Source organism: Chroicocephalus ridibundus, chromosome 6, assembly GCF_963924245.1.
Source record: "Chroicocephalus ridibundus chromosome 6, bChrRid1.1, whole genome shotgun sequence".
In the NCBI taxonomy this organism is placed as follows: Eukaryota; Metazoa; Chordata; class Aves; order Charadriiformes; family Laridae; genus Chroicocephalus; species Chroicocephalus ridibundus.
Window position 1 is genome coordinate 58,886,419 of NC_086289.1, and position 16,897 is coordinate 58,903,315.

A 16,897-nucleotide genomic window follows, 5' to 3' on the forward strand; every position below is an offset into this window, starting at 1 on the left:
CTACAAGTGACTTTGTTCATATATAGAATACGAAAGTTACTGAGGCTGAATCAACGGATCACCACACGTTTTCCTGAAATACCTTGTTCAGCCCTCTTAAGTAGTGTTCAACTCAAAATAACCTGGAGTGGAATGAATATTTGGGTTGAAGAAGGCAGCAGGGCAATATTTCTAGTCTCAGGGACCAGCTGCTGCAGGGAGGGAAGCAGACAATCCACCTTGTCTTCATGCCAACTCCAGCCCAACGACAACCACCGACGTGCACGTTTAATACATGGGGCAATGTGAGGGACCAAGCTTTCACATTAGATGTAATAGAAAAACATTCTTTACTCTGCAAGTGTCTTTACAAATATATATTTATATATTTAAGCCCATTTCAGGCCATAAAAGCCCATAAAAAACAACCAGTACCTTTCTGAACAAGAGAAACTGCGACCTAGAAGTCTGAGGTGAAAGACTCCCACACAAGGGCTGCTTTGGCGCTTCTCTGAAGGCCTCTATTTAGCACATAAAACCGTCTCAAAAATCACATCAGCCTTTTATCTGCAAGCAGGGGCACCATTTTTACCCCACCTTTACAACTCTCTGTATGAGGTAAACTGGAATCACTTTTACATAATCATTTACCAGTTTAAAAAGGGGATATTGTGTCCTGAAGACCAGCTTTTCCAAAAAACATTCGTGAATGGGTTAAAAAAAAAAAAAAGTAAGATGCCGCTTGTGGATCCAACCACAATGTGCTGTTGTCTCAAAATAGAAGAAGTTGATACTAAAAAGCTATTCCAGATACATACAAGTACAAACACTAGAGCTGGTCGGAAAGATTCAGTTTCAACATTTTTAAAAAATGGGGAAAATTTTCCTGCAGTGTGGCTTTTGCATTAATTTCCCCTGTCCTCACTTTTCTACCAGTTCCATATACCCTTAAAAAAAAAAAAAAACAACAAACACGTGTCTGCTTTAAGAGTGCAAAGTCCATCCAAATCTCGTGTTTAAGTTCACTATCACTACACTTTAAAAATCCTGATGGCAAATAAAAAGGTCTCGATTTAACTTAGCAAAAGTGATATCTAGAAAATATTCAACATCAAGAGGTCTTACAAAAAACTTCAGACTACTAAAGCATTCTAAGGCACAGTGTTTTGGAAGAAGTGCTTTCTCCCTTTAGTGTTGCTTTATACACATCACGTGTGCGAGTCCGAGTGATGCATGGAGCTGCAGATGGATGCCATGCCTTCTCCCAAATCCGTGAATCGAATCTTCTGCTGCAGTTTCAGACGTAGGCTCCCAACGCTGCATGAAATTCAGTTAGACATTGCACCAGCTGCTGAAACTTGGGTCTTTCTTCAGGATCTAGGGCCCAACAGCAGGCCATCACAGCAAACCTGCAAGGCATGAGACAGATGGAAGACGTGAGAACATAAGCCAGGCGACCACGGTCCAAACCTGAAAGTGAAAAACAGCATTTGCTGCTAGGAAACCTGCTGACTAGAGAGAGAAAAGGAACCCTGCATCTTCTGATACACGATGCTCAACAATTCCTTCAGAAGACAGACACCTGAAACGATCAGTGTATGTGCTGCAACTGAAAGCGCTGGTTTGATTTAGGACACGAGGCAGAGGCAAGCCAGGAAGCAGCAATACACATCTCATCGGAAATTGCTCTGCTATCGTAAAAGCATAGTTCAAAGTGTTTCTGTGGTAGGTTTATGGGAAGGGGATTTAGAAGAATACATGAGGCAGAAAGCAGGGCCTGTGCTCTCGCATTCTCCTGCACCGTTGGGATGATGAATAAACACCTCAAGCACTTCCATTTAACCCCATTACACACAGTACTTCTCCACAGTCTTGCTGTGAGAAAGGACATTCCCTCTACCTACAAACCTAGTGGCTTCCTCCACTGTAGCAGTCCCACAAACACTAAGCTGTGTGTCCCTGCCCATGGAACAAGATGATCTTTAAAGGTCCCTTCCAACCCAAATCATTCTACAATTCTATGAAAACCTCCAGCCCTTTGCCTCCGTCCTCCTCCCATCCCAATCAACCCCATTTCTCCCATGGGTCAGAATAAGGAAAAAGAGTTGGGTCAGGATTAAGCGAAACTCAACAACGAGTTGCATTTAATTTTAGCCTGAGTTCCTTGACGTAGGTCACTGAAGCCAAACAAATACTTTCACAAGGGTTTGTCTAAAAGGCAGAATAAACAGGCAAGGGAAGGCAAACCCGGCTCTTTCATTGATAAGGCTGGCTCAACATGCCAAAAATTACAAGTTACAAAACAGACATTTTATTCTCTTTCCAAAAACATGCACTTACAGTTCATCAGGGCAGTTGATTGGCTGAGCTATTCGATAGCCGTCCTTTAAATAAGCAGCCATCTCAAAGGGGTCGATGTCGACATACGGGGTCTGTCCCAGAGTCATCAGCTCCCACAGTGTTACTCCGAAGGCCCACTAAAAAGAAACAGCGTACAGCATTAGCAGAGCACGCTGAATTTTGGGAGCTCCTTCAGACATTCCACAAACATCAGTCATAAATAGGACTACACGGAGTAAGAAAGCTTTATATAAATGCTATATATACACATCCACGTTCAACATGACAATACTTGGTCTTGAATAGGAACAATTAAGAATCACAGAACAGGTGTTAAGTTGAACTAAAATTAAAATCTTAATGCATTAAGATTTAAGAGCTAAAAAAATCATGTATTTACTGAGTTTTACTAGTATGACATTTCAAAACACTTGACAAATCTAAGGAGTATTAAAGACTGTTTTGAAAAAAAATTAATAATTTTACCTTTTCAAAACACTACAAAAATTCCTCAGAAAAGGTCTGTGAAATCCAGTTTCAGAAGAGCAGACTGAATGAAACCATTTTTTTTAAAATCGAAGTCAACTACATATTTTGAGTATATACTCACAAGTCGGACTCATGAGAAAAATAAAGATTTCATCTAAGTAAACCTGACAGCTGGATTAGCATTCAACACATTCAGCCGACAACACTTGCCAAAAGGAGCTGAAGGTGATGAAAAACCAATCAATCAATTCATGTGCAAGTGCAGTACAAGTGAAATGATTTACTAGCTGGTATCAAGAGACCCAAGGGACAAAACATAGATGGTGCTGATACTGCATGCTGATGATTCAACTGCTGAAGTTACAAGTGCTGCAAACATCATGATTTATTAAAAAGGGGCAGAATTCTGCAAGCCTTAAAAGATTCTTAGTTTTAACCCAAAGAAATCCCCAACCCCTGAGCGAAGCTTTAACTAAGGGATGCTGTCAGCGGGTGCTGATAGGAAGGCTCAGAGCTAGAACAGCAGGGGCACAGATCATAGAATGGTTCGGGTTGGAAGGGACCTTCAAGCCCACCCAGTGCCACCCCCTGCCCTGGGCCGGGACACCTCCCACCAGCCCAGGCTGCTCCCAGCCCCGTCCAACCTGGCCTTGAACCCCTCCAGGGATGGGGCAGCCACAGCTTCTCTGGGCAACCTGGGCCAGCATCCCACCACCCTCAGAGTGAAAAATTTCCTCCTGAGATCTCATCTAAATCTCTGTCTTTCAGTTTGAAGCCATTACCCCATCCTTCCTATCACCAGATGTGGCCCCACTCTGAACACCCATCTATTAGCAGTGCGAAAAGGAAGGGGAAGACATCCTTCTAATCTGCAGTTAAGGAAAACACCAAGAGACAAGTGGTGGTGCACCTAGAACAAAGTGTGAGTCAAGCAAAACTACTTTAAGAATAGAGCTATTTCTAATTCCCTAAATAACTGCATAAAAATGGCATGAAGACATGCAGAGCTTCATATCCAACGGAGAGAAAAAAAACCCACAGAATTAAAATTCAACAGGAATCGTGTCTTGTTTTTCTACGCTTTGGCTGATGGATAGAACTGTTGGCAGAGAAGGAACACATTAGGAATGTTTCAAGCCAGCAAAACCATTTTGAAGAAACACATCCAAAAAGCAAGCCCAGAACACGTGCCAATTGCGTCTGAACTGTCACCACCTCAATTGTGTGTAACAGATTTCACAGCCGATTAGAAGTTACACGCAATTGATAACTTAGATTTGGTCCTAGCAAATAAGACAAAAACATATTACACCGTACTTATGAAAAGCACCCAGGTAAAGGCAAAGAGGACACTGAGGGCAGACAGTATTTTCTACACCCAGAAAAACTGTCCATTTTTGCACCCTGCAAAACTCAGGCAGCTACGTATGCGAAGTTAAGAACTATCTATTGGAAGGTGAGTTGGATTTATCCCTACATAACGCAAGAAGGAGTTCTGTGTTACAATAGTGTGGAATATATGCTGAATTGCACTAGTTTTCTGAAACGGTGATGGTACTGAGGTGCCTGCATCCGAATCAAATTCTACATCTCACTGCCAGTGTTACATAAGCTTTGATTTCCAAGTCCAGTCTTTGCAAACAGTGAACACTTTCCTGTTCCAGATTTAAAAAAAAATAAGAACCAACATTTAATCAATCCCATTTAGTATTATAAAAACATGCTTTTACAGGAAACTTCTATTTCCTGTTCTGTCTTCCAGTTGGGTATAACACAAAACCCCACACATTTTCCAGTGAGTACAGAGGTATTTCTGGAGCAGAGCTGACTCCTTCCCTTCCTTCCTTTTTTTTTTTTCCCCCCTTTTTTGTTTATGTGGCTTGAGCACTCGTACGGAGACCATGGCAATGAGGAAAAAGAAAACAACCAGAACTTTTCAAAAGTTTTCTGAACTAGCACATTTTAAGATGCAGATTACAATCCCTGGATGTGGCCATGTTTAGGAAAGCATCCTTACCAAAGAAAACATCCCCTTAGCAGGAAGGCACAGATCATAAGGGCAAGTGGTTTACCATTAATTAGTACTAATTATCACAGGTCTATCTTCAAGGACAAGCTCCTGTAAGCACAAGAACAGTCCATTCTGGTGCACAGGAAGTTGAGCAAGCATGGTAGAAGGACATCATGGATGGACGGACTAAGGTCAGGCACTAAGGAAGGGAAGAAAGGGTGGAAGCAGGAGAAGGCTGCCTGAAGAGTACAGTGAGAACGCATCAGCATGCGGGGATGGAGCTTGGAAAGCCAAAGCTCAGAGTTAAACCACCAAGAAATGCCCACAGAGGAAAACATTTAGGGTGCACCACACAGACCAGACCACTGTACCAGACCGGATGCATCCAAGGGCACCAAGGGAGCAGGCTGAAGTCAGTGCAACGCTGTTCTCATCATCTTTGAAAGGCCACTGCAACTGGAGGAAGTTGCTGACAACCGGAGAAAAAGCACCCTCTTGAAGAGGGGGGATCTGGGGAACCATGGGTCAGGTAGTCTAACATCAGGTCCTGCTAATGTCAAGGAGCACTTTCATGCACATGAAGCATAAAAGGTGTCTGGGAACAGCCAACATGGATTTATCAATGGCAAACTGTGCCTGACTAACCTGACTAGTTCTTTGCTGAGAAGAACGTTAGTGGACACAGGGTGAGCAATGGATGTTCACCTTGACTTCAGCAAGGCCTTTGACATCATCTACAGCACCCTTATACCAAATTAGTGAGATGTTGACATTAAAGTGGCCACACTGCTGAACTTGAATTGCTGTAGTGGTCCAACTAGCAGCTGTCTACAAGCGGCACCGCTTAGGAATCACTACTCTTATCTTCAGTAACGACCTGGACTTTCAAGAAGCTTGTGGATGATACCAATCTGGGCAGAGTGGTTGACAGGCTGGAGGACAGGGTTCTGCAGAAGGACCTCCAGAAGCTGGAGAAATGGGCTGACAGGAACCCCAGAGTTCAAGGAAAGCAAATGCAGAGTCCTGCATCTGTGAGGGAATAGCTCCATGAGCTGGCTGGGGACAACCACCTAGAAAGCAGCTTTGCAGAAAAGGACCTGGGGGGCTTGGTGAAGAAGTTGAAAGCATGAGCAGCAGGCCCTTGGAGCAGAACGCACAGCTGCATTCTGCACTGTGTTAACACAAGCGTAGCCAGCAGGTCAAGGGAAGCAATTCTTCCCCTCTTTTCTCTATCTGAGAGGCTCCAACTGAAATACTCCGCTGTGGACTCTGGATCCCATTCATTCAAATAGCAGACAAGTCCCAGTACAGATTGCTCACTGAATTTAACTGCCTTTTCTGCTAACGCTACCAAGGAGAACAGCACGCAAAGGACAATTTTGCCGTGCAAGAACAGCCCGCTCAACCTTTGAAACATCCACCACCAGCGGCCAGTGCAGGAAGCAGGGCTGTAGATGCTGCTCTGGACAAATCCCTGTCAGCTATTCAGTCCCACAATTCTCCAACGGCTAAAAAAAGGGAAAGTTATCAAAAAAATACATTTACAAGATGTAAGAGGGAAAAAAAACAAACAAACAACTTACCACATCACTAGCACTGGAAAATTCATTGTTAACCAGGCTTTCAAGAGCCATCCATCGAACTGGTCTGTTTTCATTATCTCCCAGGCAATGGTAGTCCATAGGAAATAGGTCTCGAGATAGCGCGTTGTCTGTAATCTTAACCTGAAGTGCATCGTCAATGCTAATTTAAAAGAACAGAAGCATTTAGCAAACTTGGCATTACAGTTTTACAGAAAATATTTATGCTCAACCATAAGTTTCAGACCTGGGATTTAGTTGGGGAAGGCTAATCACGCTAGCCACATTTCAAAGCGCTAGCGTTCTTCTAGATCAAGACACGGTTATTCTGTGATTATCAAGTATTATCAAAGAACGTATTTATTCTACACTAACAGATAAGCACTAGAAAAATCAGCAGTCTTAGATTAAATAAAATCAAACATTTACAAGTGCATAAAAATCCAGTTAAAGCAAACAAACTCCTTCAACTAATTCCTCCTCCTTTGGAGATCTATCAGATCAATTAAACAAATTTTAGCTATAGTACCTCTGTAGCAACAACAAGCCAAAGACCTAAGCAAAGCAAGGTCTAGTAATACCTTGCTAAAGCAACCAATATTATTTGTGGCCTAAAAGCTTGTCTCTGATCAAGCAATCTGGTCAGATATTTCTTCCCCTCAACAAGGGATATTCATTATGACTCTTGCCAGAAATAGGATACTGGCTAAGGGAAACTTCATGTTAATCAAAAAAAGATGACTCAAAAAAGCACATTGAGCCTACTGATTTTTCTCACACCTCTGGGGTGTTAATTCATGCTCTTCTGAACTTCAAAAAGTGTGTACTGAACTTCAAAAAGTTCAATGTTCTCATAAACAGCTGACCAGAACATGAGTAAGATGTTTGCCTTAACATCTGATGACAAAAACATAGGAATAACATTGTAACAAAATGGTGTTTGCTGTTTTTTCATCTTGTCAATTATTTCTTCATTTTGATGAGAAAAAATAAATAGAAATGCTCAATTTGCGTGTTGCCTGCTTTGCTATCTCACATACCTTCTTATTTATGACATTGCTATACACTTTCATGGCAGTTCATTGCCCTCAAAATTTATAGACCAGGAAATTTCCATCTCTAATCACTCTGAAGAGTTCAGAGAAATTCCTAGAAGACCTCTGCCTCCCCTCTGCTCTGGGGAGACCCCCCTGAAGTGCTGCCTCCGGCCTCGGAAGGACACGGACCTGTTGGAGCGGGGCCCGAGGAGGATATTCTCCTTTCTTGAAAGCCACGCTCTCTGGTTCACCTTATTTTTAGAGAAAAGTAACTGCACCGACGATTCATCCTAACTTTTGTAAAAAAAAAAACCAAAAAAAACCACCCAAACAGCAGTATATTTTGAAGTGGAGATTAGGTTAATCGGAGAAAGCTTGAGCTACTGAGGTAACATGGCCTGCACAATGACTCCATCCTGTCGAGTACTTACACACAGTTTCTAGCAGCCAGGTCTTTGTGAATGACCTCCCGTCTGGCCAAGTAACTCATTCCACAGGCAATCTGAATGGCCATATGTACAAGGTCCTGCTGGGAGATTGCCTGCAAAGGCACAGAAGAAGGATCATGGCAAAACTGCAAGCCCAGCGCCTGCTAGGGTCGTGGCTTTGTCCTGTTCTAGTGCCCCCCGCCTCACCTTTAGTGGCTGATGCTTTCTAGCAGCTTATTACAGACACTGTTGAAAACTTACAAACCCTCCTTATTATAAATATTAATTTCATATTTTTTTTAACATGCCAGGGCAAACGTTTCCAATGTACAACGGCCTCACTGCTCCACGGCTTGTCCTTTGATTAGTGGTGAATATAGGCAAACCCAGTCAATTTTACCCTTCTTACCATACTTTTATCACTTTCTATTTCTCTGGAAACCAGCTCATTTTCAGGCAGCAGGGCACAAACAGCGATCAAAACTCTTGTTGCTATCTACTGCTGAAAACTAGTACCAAAAGCTCCATCAACTTTTACAACTTCACAGTCCTGTATAAATTAAACCCTTGAAAATATTTATACGCCGTGTTCACTCTTCTACAGTGTTTCAGAAACTTCAGTATGTAGGTGGCCACATTGAAGCCGCAAGACTGGGGTCAAAAATAAATCAAATACTAAATTAAAAAAAATAATAAACTGTCTTCTTCATTAACATGTTCTTACTAAGAAAAATACCCATGTATTATTTCAGGAAACTCAAGAGTTTGCTTTAGGTATTTGTAGAAAAGTTCCATCTTAAAACAAGTATCTAGGACACCAAACGTCCCATTTTTTGATAGTTAAGTACAGTCATAACTAGTTATTGAGAGGCAACTCCTGTTTGAAATAATACAGATTATAAATACCATTTCTGCCTAAATGCTTGGAAAGGGATATTAGTGTGTTGCATAGGGATTTATAACTCGGATAAAGCAGCAAAACAAATAAAATCAAAGATCCTAACAGTTTATCACAACTTGTAAATTAACAGGCAGGGGGCCCTTGCTAGTTTGAAATCTGCTACATAATAGGGATAAACGCTGACCTCAGGAACGAGATTGCATTTTGTGCTTGATTTAGTCTAAAGACAGAAGCCAAATCAAGGTGAAGTTGAAAAAAAAGAAAAGACAAGGTAATCCTACCATGAGGGATAGTTTTAATGCATATACACATCCATCACTAAACACTTACTCAGATTTTTAAAATTATGCAAAATATGTTCTCATCTAGAAACATTTTCCTTCGCACTTCTCGTAATACATATATGCAACAGGTTCCGTGAAACACAGTAAAGTTATGAACGCTAAAGGGCACCCACAGCAGGGAAAAAAATGAAATAAAATCAGAGTTCACTTCCTTTAGTATCTAAAGTTAAACAAATTACTTAATACAAATCTACAGCAGCACCATAAAAGTTAGACAGAAGTGCTTTATGCTTACCATAAAATAATTAACTGCAGTAATTATAGGGATATTAATTATATCCCCAAAAAATAAACTGTAAATCTGAAATTTCTCCATACACAATTTCCCCCTGCGTATTCTGACTTAAATCCACAACTACATACCACCTTCTCTATTTTTTAAATTTTTTTTATTTTTTTTTAAATAAGACGTATTGATACGCCAGCTACTGCCCGAATCAGATTTTAACTCAGCTTCGTGCCCTCTGAACGTCTGTGATAACGCAGGCAGGAATGTTTTCCTTGTATGAATCAAGACAAGCCCTTTGCTAGGGAACCTGCTGGCCAATTCTTTCATTATCACAACAGAACAGGTGACTACCATGACGATTTCTTTGAAGGCTCACACACACGGATGACAAACCAAGTCTAAATTTAATGGGCAACGAGTCACAGATTTCCACGCATACCTGAGGATTGTTGGCCTCCACCAGCTTGCACTGTCGCAAGAATAGTTTAAGGTTCCCCCAGTTCATGTACGGCAGCAGCACCATTGGTTTCTCTCCCTCTTCTATACAGACGTGAGTGATAGGTAGCAGATTCCTGGAAGACAGGGAGAGAAATTCCCAATTTTATGAAACTGGAATTTGATAAAAATCTTCTCAATCCCTAAAAACATTAAGTGAAAGTAATTCAACATCGAAGAAAAGCATTTAATCTTGCATTATGAATTGCAGTGCACAAGGTCTCCAAACAACTGAAGACGTAAATATTTTTTTTGTTTTTCAAATGAGATATTTGAGTACTTTCCCATTAGGAAGAACCCTCCAATTTTTTCCCCCGGTCCTAATGGGCTAAAACAGGTTTCTGTGAATACAGGTCATCATTATTAAGAAGCGATATATCCTCAACTTGGAAGCACATCATTTTAAATGCAACCATAGATATAAAATATTGTAGCTCCATAATACAGTGGTTTTAAAAAAAAAAAAGGTCAAAACATCATGTTTGATCCACTTCAAATTGAGAGCGCAGATTTTTTTTAGTTTTGAATCAACTAAACACGAAATTGCACTCTAAATGCAGAAGTATGCCAGGAGATCTATCCCAGATGTTTTATTCCTCCTTATGGCTCTGATAACCCCCACGCTGCATTGCTTAAACACCTTCCTAGAGAGTCAACATCAGAATTTGTAGAAACTTGAAACAAACTGTATATAGTTTCAATTTTTAAAAATACTGTATATCCTGTTGAAAACATATTACTAAGTCTCAATGAGCTGTTACGATTTTTAAAAAGGAACTTTGCTATTTCCCGTTCTTCCTTGACAAAGTCTGATAGCCAGGTGTCACACCCATGAGCTCTACATACCAGCAGCTCTACCTTCAACCAAGATAAAGGTCCCAGCTCCACAGGCTGTGTACAGAGGAAAAGCTTTTTGGACTTTTTTTTTTTTTAAAAAAAAGTTTGACTCATAAAAGGGAAGACAACAACTGATTTGGAATGATAAGATTGGGTTGTTCCACTTTATTTCAATTTTAAGTATGTTTCCCCAAGAACCTGCTACTCCTCTTAATAAAATAATCCTGAATTTTAGGCAAGGTCTTAATTACACTAATTCTTAGAAAAGCAGATTTTAAATCCACTGTAGAACTAATAATTCTGCTTGAACTGTTCTCATTTTCTTCATATTAGTAGTAAAAAAAGATCAATTACCAGTCTAGGGACTTGATGATGAGTGTAGGTTTCTTCTTACCCACGTCCTTGCCAGTAATGAACATCTTTAAGGCCAATCTCAGCCTTTAATCCAAGCTGCAAAACTGCCACCAGCTCAAGCTGTTTGGGGCACCAATTTAAAAAACTTAAGCCCTTACCCCAAAAATCATGCCATTAATTCTTAAGGAATTAATCCCCTCGGTGATGTTATGAAGCCATATATCAGGACCACACGTGTGCCAGAGTGCTAAAAGCATTTCCTCGTCTCCATGTGGGAGGGCACCCAATCACCGTATTTTTCTGTGCCATGTAGGAAATTACGAACAATACAAAACAGACTAGTAAATTAGCTAAAGTGATAATCAACCTGCATCTTACCCTCATCATCACTAAGATCCCAGCACATTTAGCAACTAGTCTGTGCAAGAACCAGTGTAAACCCACACATGCCTGCAGCACCTTTTTCTGTAATAACAAAGGATATACAAAAGGAATATCCACCCCAATTTCACTGCGAGGCTTGGAACGCCAAACCAAACGCTTTCCCCATTTTCCCACATGCTGCTGCTATTTTATTTTACTGACTGTATGGCTAGAAAAAAAAGCAGCATATCTAGAATTCTGTATTTTAAAGTGACACAAAACTACTTTCAGCTCTTTAAGGCTTAAAAAAAACCCTTCAAATGTACCAAGTGTTGCTGAATTCTGAAAAAAATTGTTTCCTCTTCCCCTAGGAAACTTTAAGCACATGTATTTTTAGCTGGCACAGATGCAGCTTTTGCTTATGAACAAAACACTGCCTAGCTTACCTGTGATGAAGTCCTCTGAGTTTACAGCTTTCGGTCAGCATCATTGTCACCTGCACCTCTGAGGCTTGATCTAATGAAAAGAAATGAAGGAACCACAGATGTAACTTTGGAAACAAACCAACATATTAAGTAAAATGTGGTCCAGAACTGCAAGTCAGTCGAGGTTATTTGAGCACAAACTGAACTTGTTTGCTTACTTTTTTAAAAAAATGGGAGTTTAAAAATGTGCAAGCGAAGTTTAGGACATATTTCTGCTTAAACAAATGGGGTGAAGCGGAAAAAGGCAATAAAGCGCACTCCAGGTGCTGACAGCCCCCAACTGCCTGCGCTTGGCAGTGTGGGTCACATCCTGCGTGCGGGGCCGGTGCTGCTGGAAGAAGGGGAGCACGCCATGCGCTTCCCAAAAAACACAGAAGTGCTCAGAAGACACTGGTTCGCCGCTGAATTACCGGTATAAGGTTCTGCAGTTTACTTTCACATTGGAACAGGCTGCCCAGGGAAGCGGTGGAGTCGCCATCCCTGGGAGGTATTTAAAAGCCGGGCAGACGTGGTGCTGAGGGACATGGGTTAGTGGTGGTTTGGGCAGTGTTAGGTGGATGGTTGGGCTCGATGACCTGAAATGTCCCTTCCAACCCAGACAACTCTATGATGGAGACCATTTATTTGTAGATTTACTCATTTTCTTGCTCTCGAAACACTTGACTCTTGGTAACCTTAGAAATGTTTACTGTTCTCTCCCCCACCTTTCAAATAAAGCAAACGCAAACCACTGCTGGCAGCTAAAATTCAAGCATCTCTGATAACTCCAGTATCCCCCAGCAACCAGAACACCTCCTGGGCAGCAGCAGAAGTGTTGCCTGTAACCCCTTCCCAACAAATATTTTTGTGCTTGGCTTCCCCCCGCCCCGCCCCGGTGGCAGGAGGCAACAGGGAAGCTTAATGCGATGTAAATCGGAGCTCGCACAATCCCACCCTCCTCATACCTGGGTGCATTTTCTGTCCCTCCTTCCTGCTAGAACTCGTACCAGTGTGCCCAGGCAGCAAGCTAGCACAGGAGAGCACCCAGCAAAGGCCAAGCAGTTTTCCTTAGGAATTCAGGATGCATTAGGATGCATTTACATATTGCAGATTAGTCAAACCAACATTTTACTACCCTGGGAGGAAGGAGAAGAGAGGGAATAGAGAACTCATCTGCTCTTCTCCCTTTTTCATGGTCTTGCCCTCCTCCCTGTACAAGCTCGGACACTCTTTCCTAATTGAACTTCAACCCTGCAAAAGAAAACATGACTTCTGACCGAGTTAAGCGTGAACGTGGTCAGTGCAACTGAGCACAAGGTAGGGATAGAAAGCGCAAAGCCCAGAGGGAGCACAGCCTCCCCCTCATGGCAACAGCAAGCTAATAGATAGGCTCTAACTGTAATACCTGAACTGGCATTTAGCTTTCCAGATCTGCTGGAAGAGGAGACAGCTTCAGACAGCTCCCGCCTAAGAAGGGCTCATCAAAAGAGAAATCGCGCAACTCAAGAACCTGCGAGCCACAAAACATGGGCTGGATTGAGAAAGTTCCCCTAAGCCAGGGCAAGGAACGATATCCCAAGGCAAACTATTTCAAAGGCTGCTTTAGCACCTCAGCTCCAGAGAGATTAAAAAGGAGACGTGCCTTCCCAAAAGCATACAGGCACAAAAAAAAAAAAAAAAAAAAAAAGGAGGAGATCAGGAAATGGAGGCTATCAATGCAGATACAGGTCCCAGCCAGAGGCACTGAACCCTGAGCATGCTTGGAAACCCCTAAGGACCATCGCTGTCTGCACCCTGTACAGGCTGGGAGGATCAAGACCACTAAAACCCAAACCACAGCAGACAGACACAGAGGTGCCATTACATCAGTGACAATTATGGCAGCAGTAAATTACGAGGTCTAAAATGGTGCATTTCCTTGTATTTGATAACGAGTACATATGGAGGGAGGGTATGAACAGGTTTTTGCAGCACAGGAGACATTTAAGTAATGCTTTGCCAGAGCTTCTAGTTTGCACTCCAACACTCAGAGGCACAAGAAAGAGAAGGACCTACCTACTGGGCAACGACTGCACTTGAGCATTTTCTACATGATGAATATGGTATGTTGAAGACAGACTTCAAAAAGTTTGTAAACAAGTAAGGAAACCCAAGATACTACATTAAAATAAGTGCTACGGGCATGAATGGCTGAATCATCCGACTGTTATAAAGAGCAAGAAGCATTAACATTAGAGGTGTAAAAGCATATTGTTAAGAAGTCAGAGGAGCTGCCAGCAGGCTACTAGTACACAGCTTCCGGTTTAGACGCATTAATTACTAGAACTCAAAGACCACAACCTTTCCAACCCAGCATACGGCGGGGGGAGGAAAGAGCCGACCAGGTGTGAGTTTTAAGGTGATTAACTCGCTTATAAATACTCTTTGGCCTTATGCTTGCTTAACTGGTTTGCTTTTAATTATAAGAGCCACCATGTAATAATTCAAAGCTCTACATCAGAGATTATTTAAAATGGCTTTAAAATCTACAGAACGAGTTAATCTGGTTCGGACAATGGGTCTATTCATCTCTTCTCGCTACCCCTGCGAGAGATGACACTCTTCTGCCGATGCCTTTCCCTTTCCATCACACGGGGTGGTTTTCAGCAGGTCACTCTTACGTTTCATTGTTTTCTTTCAGCTCACAGACACGACGCTACAGGCGTCGAGCGCCCAAAAGGACGATTGACTCCCATTCAAGTATATACGGAAATCCAAATCTTATCTTGTGAAACAGTCCCAGCATCCGTATTGTGTTTTCTTATCAATATTATTTCCTTGTTTTCTGTATGGAAAAAACTTACACAACACCACCACATTCAACGTGCTCAGAACAAACAATAACAGTACAAGGCTAATCCTCCTCTAGCTTAAACCGGTGCCAATTTACAACAACCACACAATTTGATTATTGTGGTTTTCCACTAGATATAATTCAAAACACAATATAAATCATCACTTCTTTCAGTTATTCTAGTCAAAAGCGGGTTAGAAAAATACCAAAATAATGCTACTGCAACAGTGCCCGCTGCAATTAAGACTTCCTTTTATGGCCGTTTTCTTTAGTTACACAACAAAAAGTACATTTAAACAAACTCTTAGTCACATTTAGCAGATTATAACCACTTTTGAGCATCCAAGAGACAGGTCTTCAAAGATTACTAAGAAGGTGATTTTGGTAATAAACCATTTTATTGTAGAGGACCTGGTGAGTCTGACTATCCAGAAAGTCCACAGCATTTCTGGCTTTGATATGAGAAATACGCGGTCCCAGAACAGAGCCGGTGACAGCCGTGACCTGGCAATTCCAGCTTGGTGAGACATTTTTACAAGGACATACTAAGGTGAATCCTACAGATTTCATTTTCCTGCCTGGGCCAAAGCGTAATCCTGTACTGAAACCACATATCAAATTTCTAAGCATTACATCTAAGCACACAGACGCGGGCATTTTATTCACAGGACTGTTTGTGCAGCCACACGAAACGAGACCCGGGGAACGATCTCGTCAAACACACAAGCGTGCCCACAGGCTTCCACAGCTCCTTTTTTCTGTACTGGATCCGTGAAGTCATTTGATATGAACACAGCCACACACAGAGCTAAAGAGGGGGGAATGGGAGGGAAGCCTCCCACAGAGATAGAAAGCTCTTAAATTAGAATAGCAATTTAAAGCCAGGACAGAGGCAGCCATAGCCTCCCATACATTAAAACTGTGCATCAGGAAACAGCCCCAAGTTTAAGTCAAACACTCCAGGGCAAGGCAACAAGGGCTTGTTGCACAACTACTTCAAAGCCCTAAAAAAAAAAAAAAAGCTAAACTCCCCCCTGAGATATTAACGCTATTTGTGATTAAGAATACGTCAGTGCTCAACTATTCATGCAGTCGCAGCCCGATGATGGTGAGGTGTTGCCAGGTCAGTGCTTCTTTGCCCTGAAAGAGCATCATCTATTTCCACGAGGCTCCCATGCATCAAACTGCCCAGCAACTGAACGGCAGAGATTTCAGGTCGCATGGGTTAAGAGAAAGATTTAACACCCAGTAGTAATTCTAGACATTCAATCGTGACCAAAAAGGCCCAACTTTCAGAAGGTGATTAAAAGGGAGCCTTCCACTCCCTGGAGGTGTTCAAGGCCAGGCTGGACGGGGCCTGGAGCAACCTGGTCTAGTGAGAGGTGTCCCTGCCAGGGCAGGGGGTTGGGACTGGATGATCTTTAAGGTCCCTTCCAACCCAAACCATCCTGTGATTCTATTTGAGATAGATGTAAATGCATTCCAGAACTAGGAAGATGCTTTTAAAGCACCGGTTTTACCCTTTCTGTGCCAAGACCCTGGCTGTGGAAGTCTACCCTAAGGCACAGAGCAAGAACAAGCTGGGATTTCAAGAAGCTTTGATACGGCTGCAAGTTTATCTCATGATATTACGTTATTTGTGTACAGCCAGGCACAATGGGGCTCTTGGCACTACTATTTTTATATAATAGGCTAATCTCTCCACACAATTCTGGCAAGCGCGATACGTGCTGAGGCCCTTCCTGGTTCATGGGGAGAAAGAGCACCTATTTGATTTTTACAAACTTCTAAAAGGCCATCTACAAAGCTGCATTTTAAATCTTTGTTTACCATCACTCATCCATTGCATGAATCATCGCGACACTCATGTGAAAAAAATCCCTGGCAAGTGTTGCGATGACACTGACATTGCAGCACTTTGCTTGTTGCGAGACTGGGCACCCACAACAACTGCGGAGCATCACGCTCTACATTCACTAGGTGGTAGTATGTCAGAAAAGAGTCACTCCACACCTCAAATTACTTATCAGAGATGAAAAGCATCAATTACCTGGATATTGCAGTGGGTTACCCGATTAGCTGGATGGCTTTCAAGAATAACATTTTAAGTCAGACCTCCTAGAACCTCAAAATAGCAAAGCATGGCATTACAACTTAAAGATTTCAGATCGGAGCACAGTCACTGAAATCTGTTTCTTCAGACGGAAGACAAA

The 16,897-nt window shown here is 42.0% G+C and overlaps 1 protein-coding gene across 2 annotated transcripts in view; it reads right to left on the reverse strand.

Annotated features, from left to right (window-relative positions):
* Positions 1-341: 341 nt before the first annotated feature.
* The window catches only part of RYK (receptor like tyrosine kinase), a 64,165-nt gene continuing 47,609 nt past the window's right edge, over positions 342-16,897 (reverse strand). For both annotated transcript variants that reach the window (XM_063339229.1, XM_063339228.1), the window contains exons 10-15: positions 11,834-11,903; positions 9,778-9,910; positions 7,868-7,977; positions 6,403-6,562; positions 2,320-2,456; positions 342-1,388 (exon numbers count right to left, since the gene is read on the reverse strand). In XM_063339229.1, the coding sequence (XP_063195299.1) occupies positions 1,277-1,388; positions 2,320-2,456; positions 6,403-6,562; positions 7,868-7,977; positions 9,778-9,910; positions 11,834-11,903 (722 nt within the window). In that variant the 3' untranslated portion in view covers positions 342-1,276. The remainder of the gene's footprint in view (positions 1,389-2,319; positions 2,457-6,402; positions 6,563-7,867; positions 7,978-9,777; positions 9,911-11,833; positions 11,904-16,897) is intronic.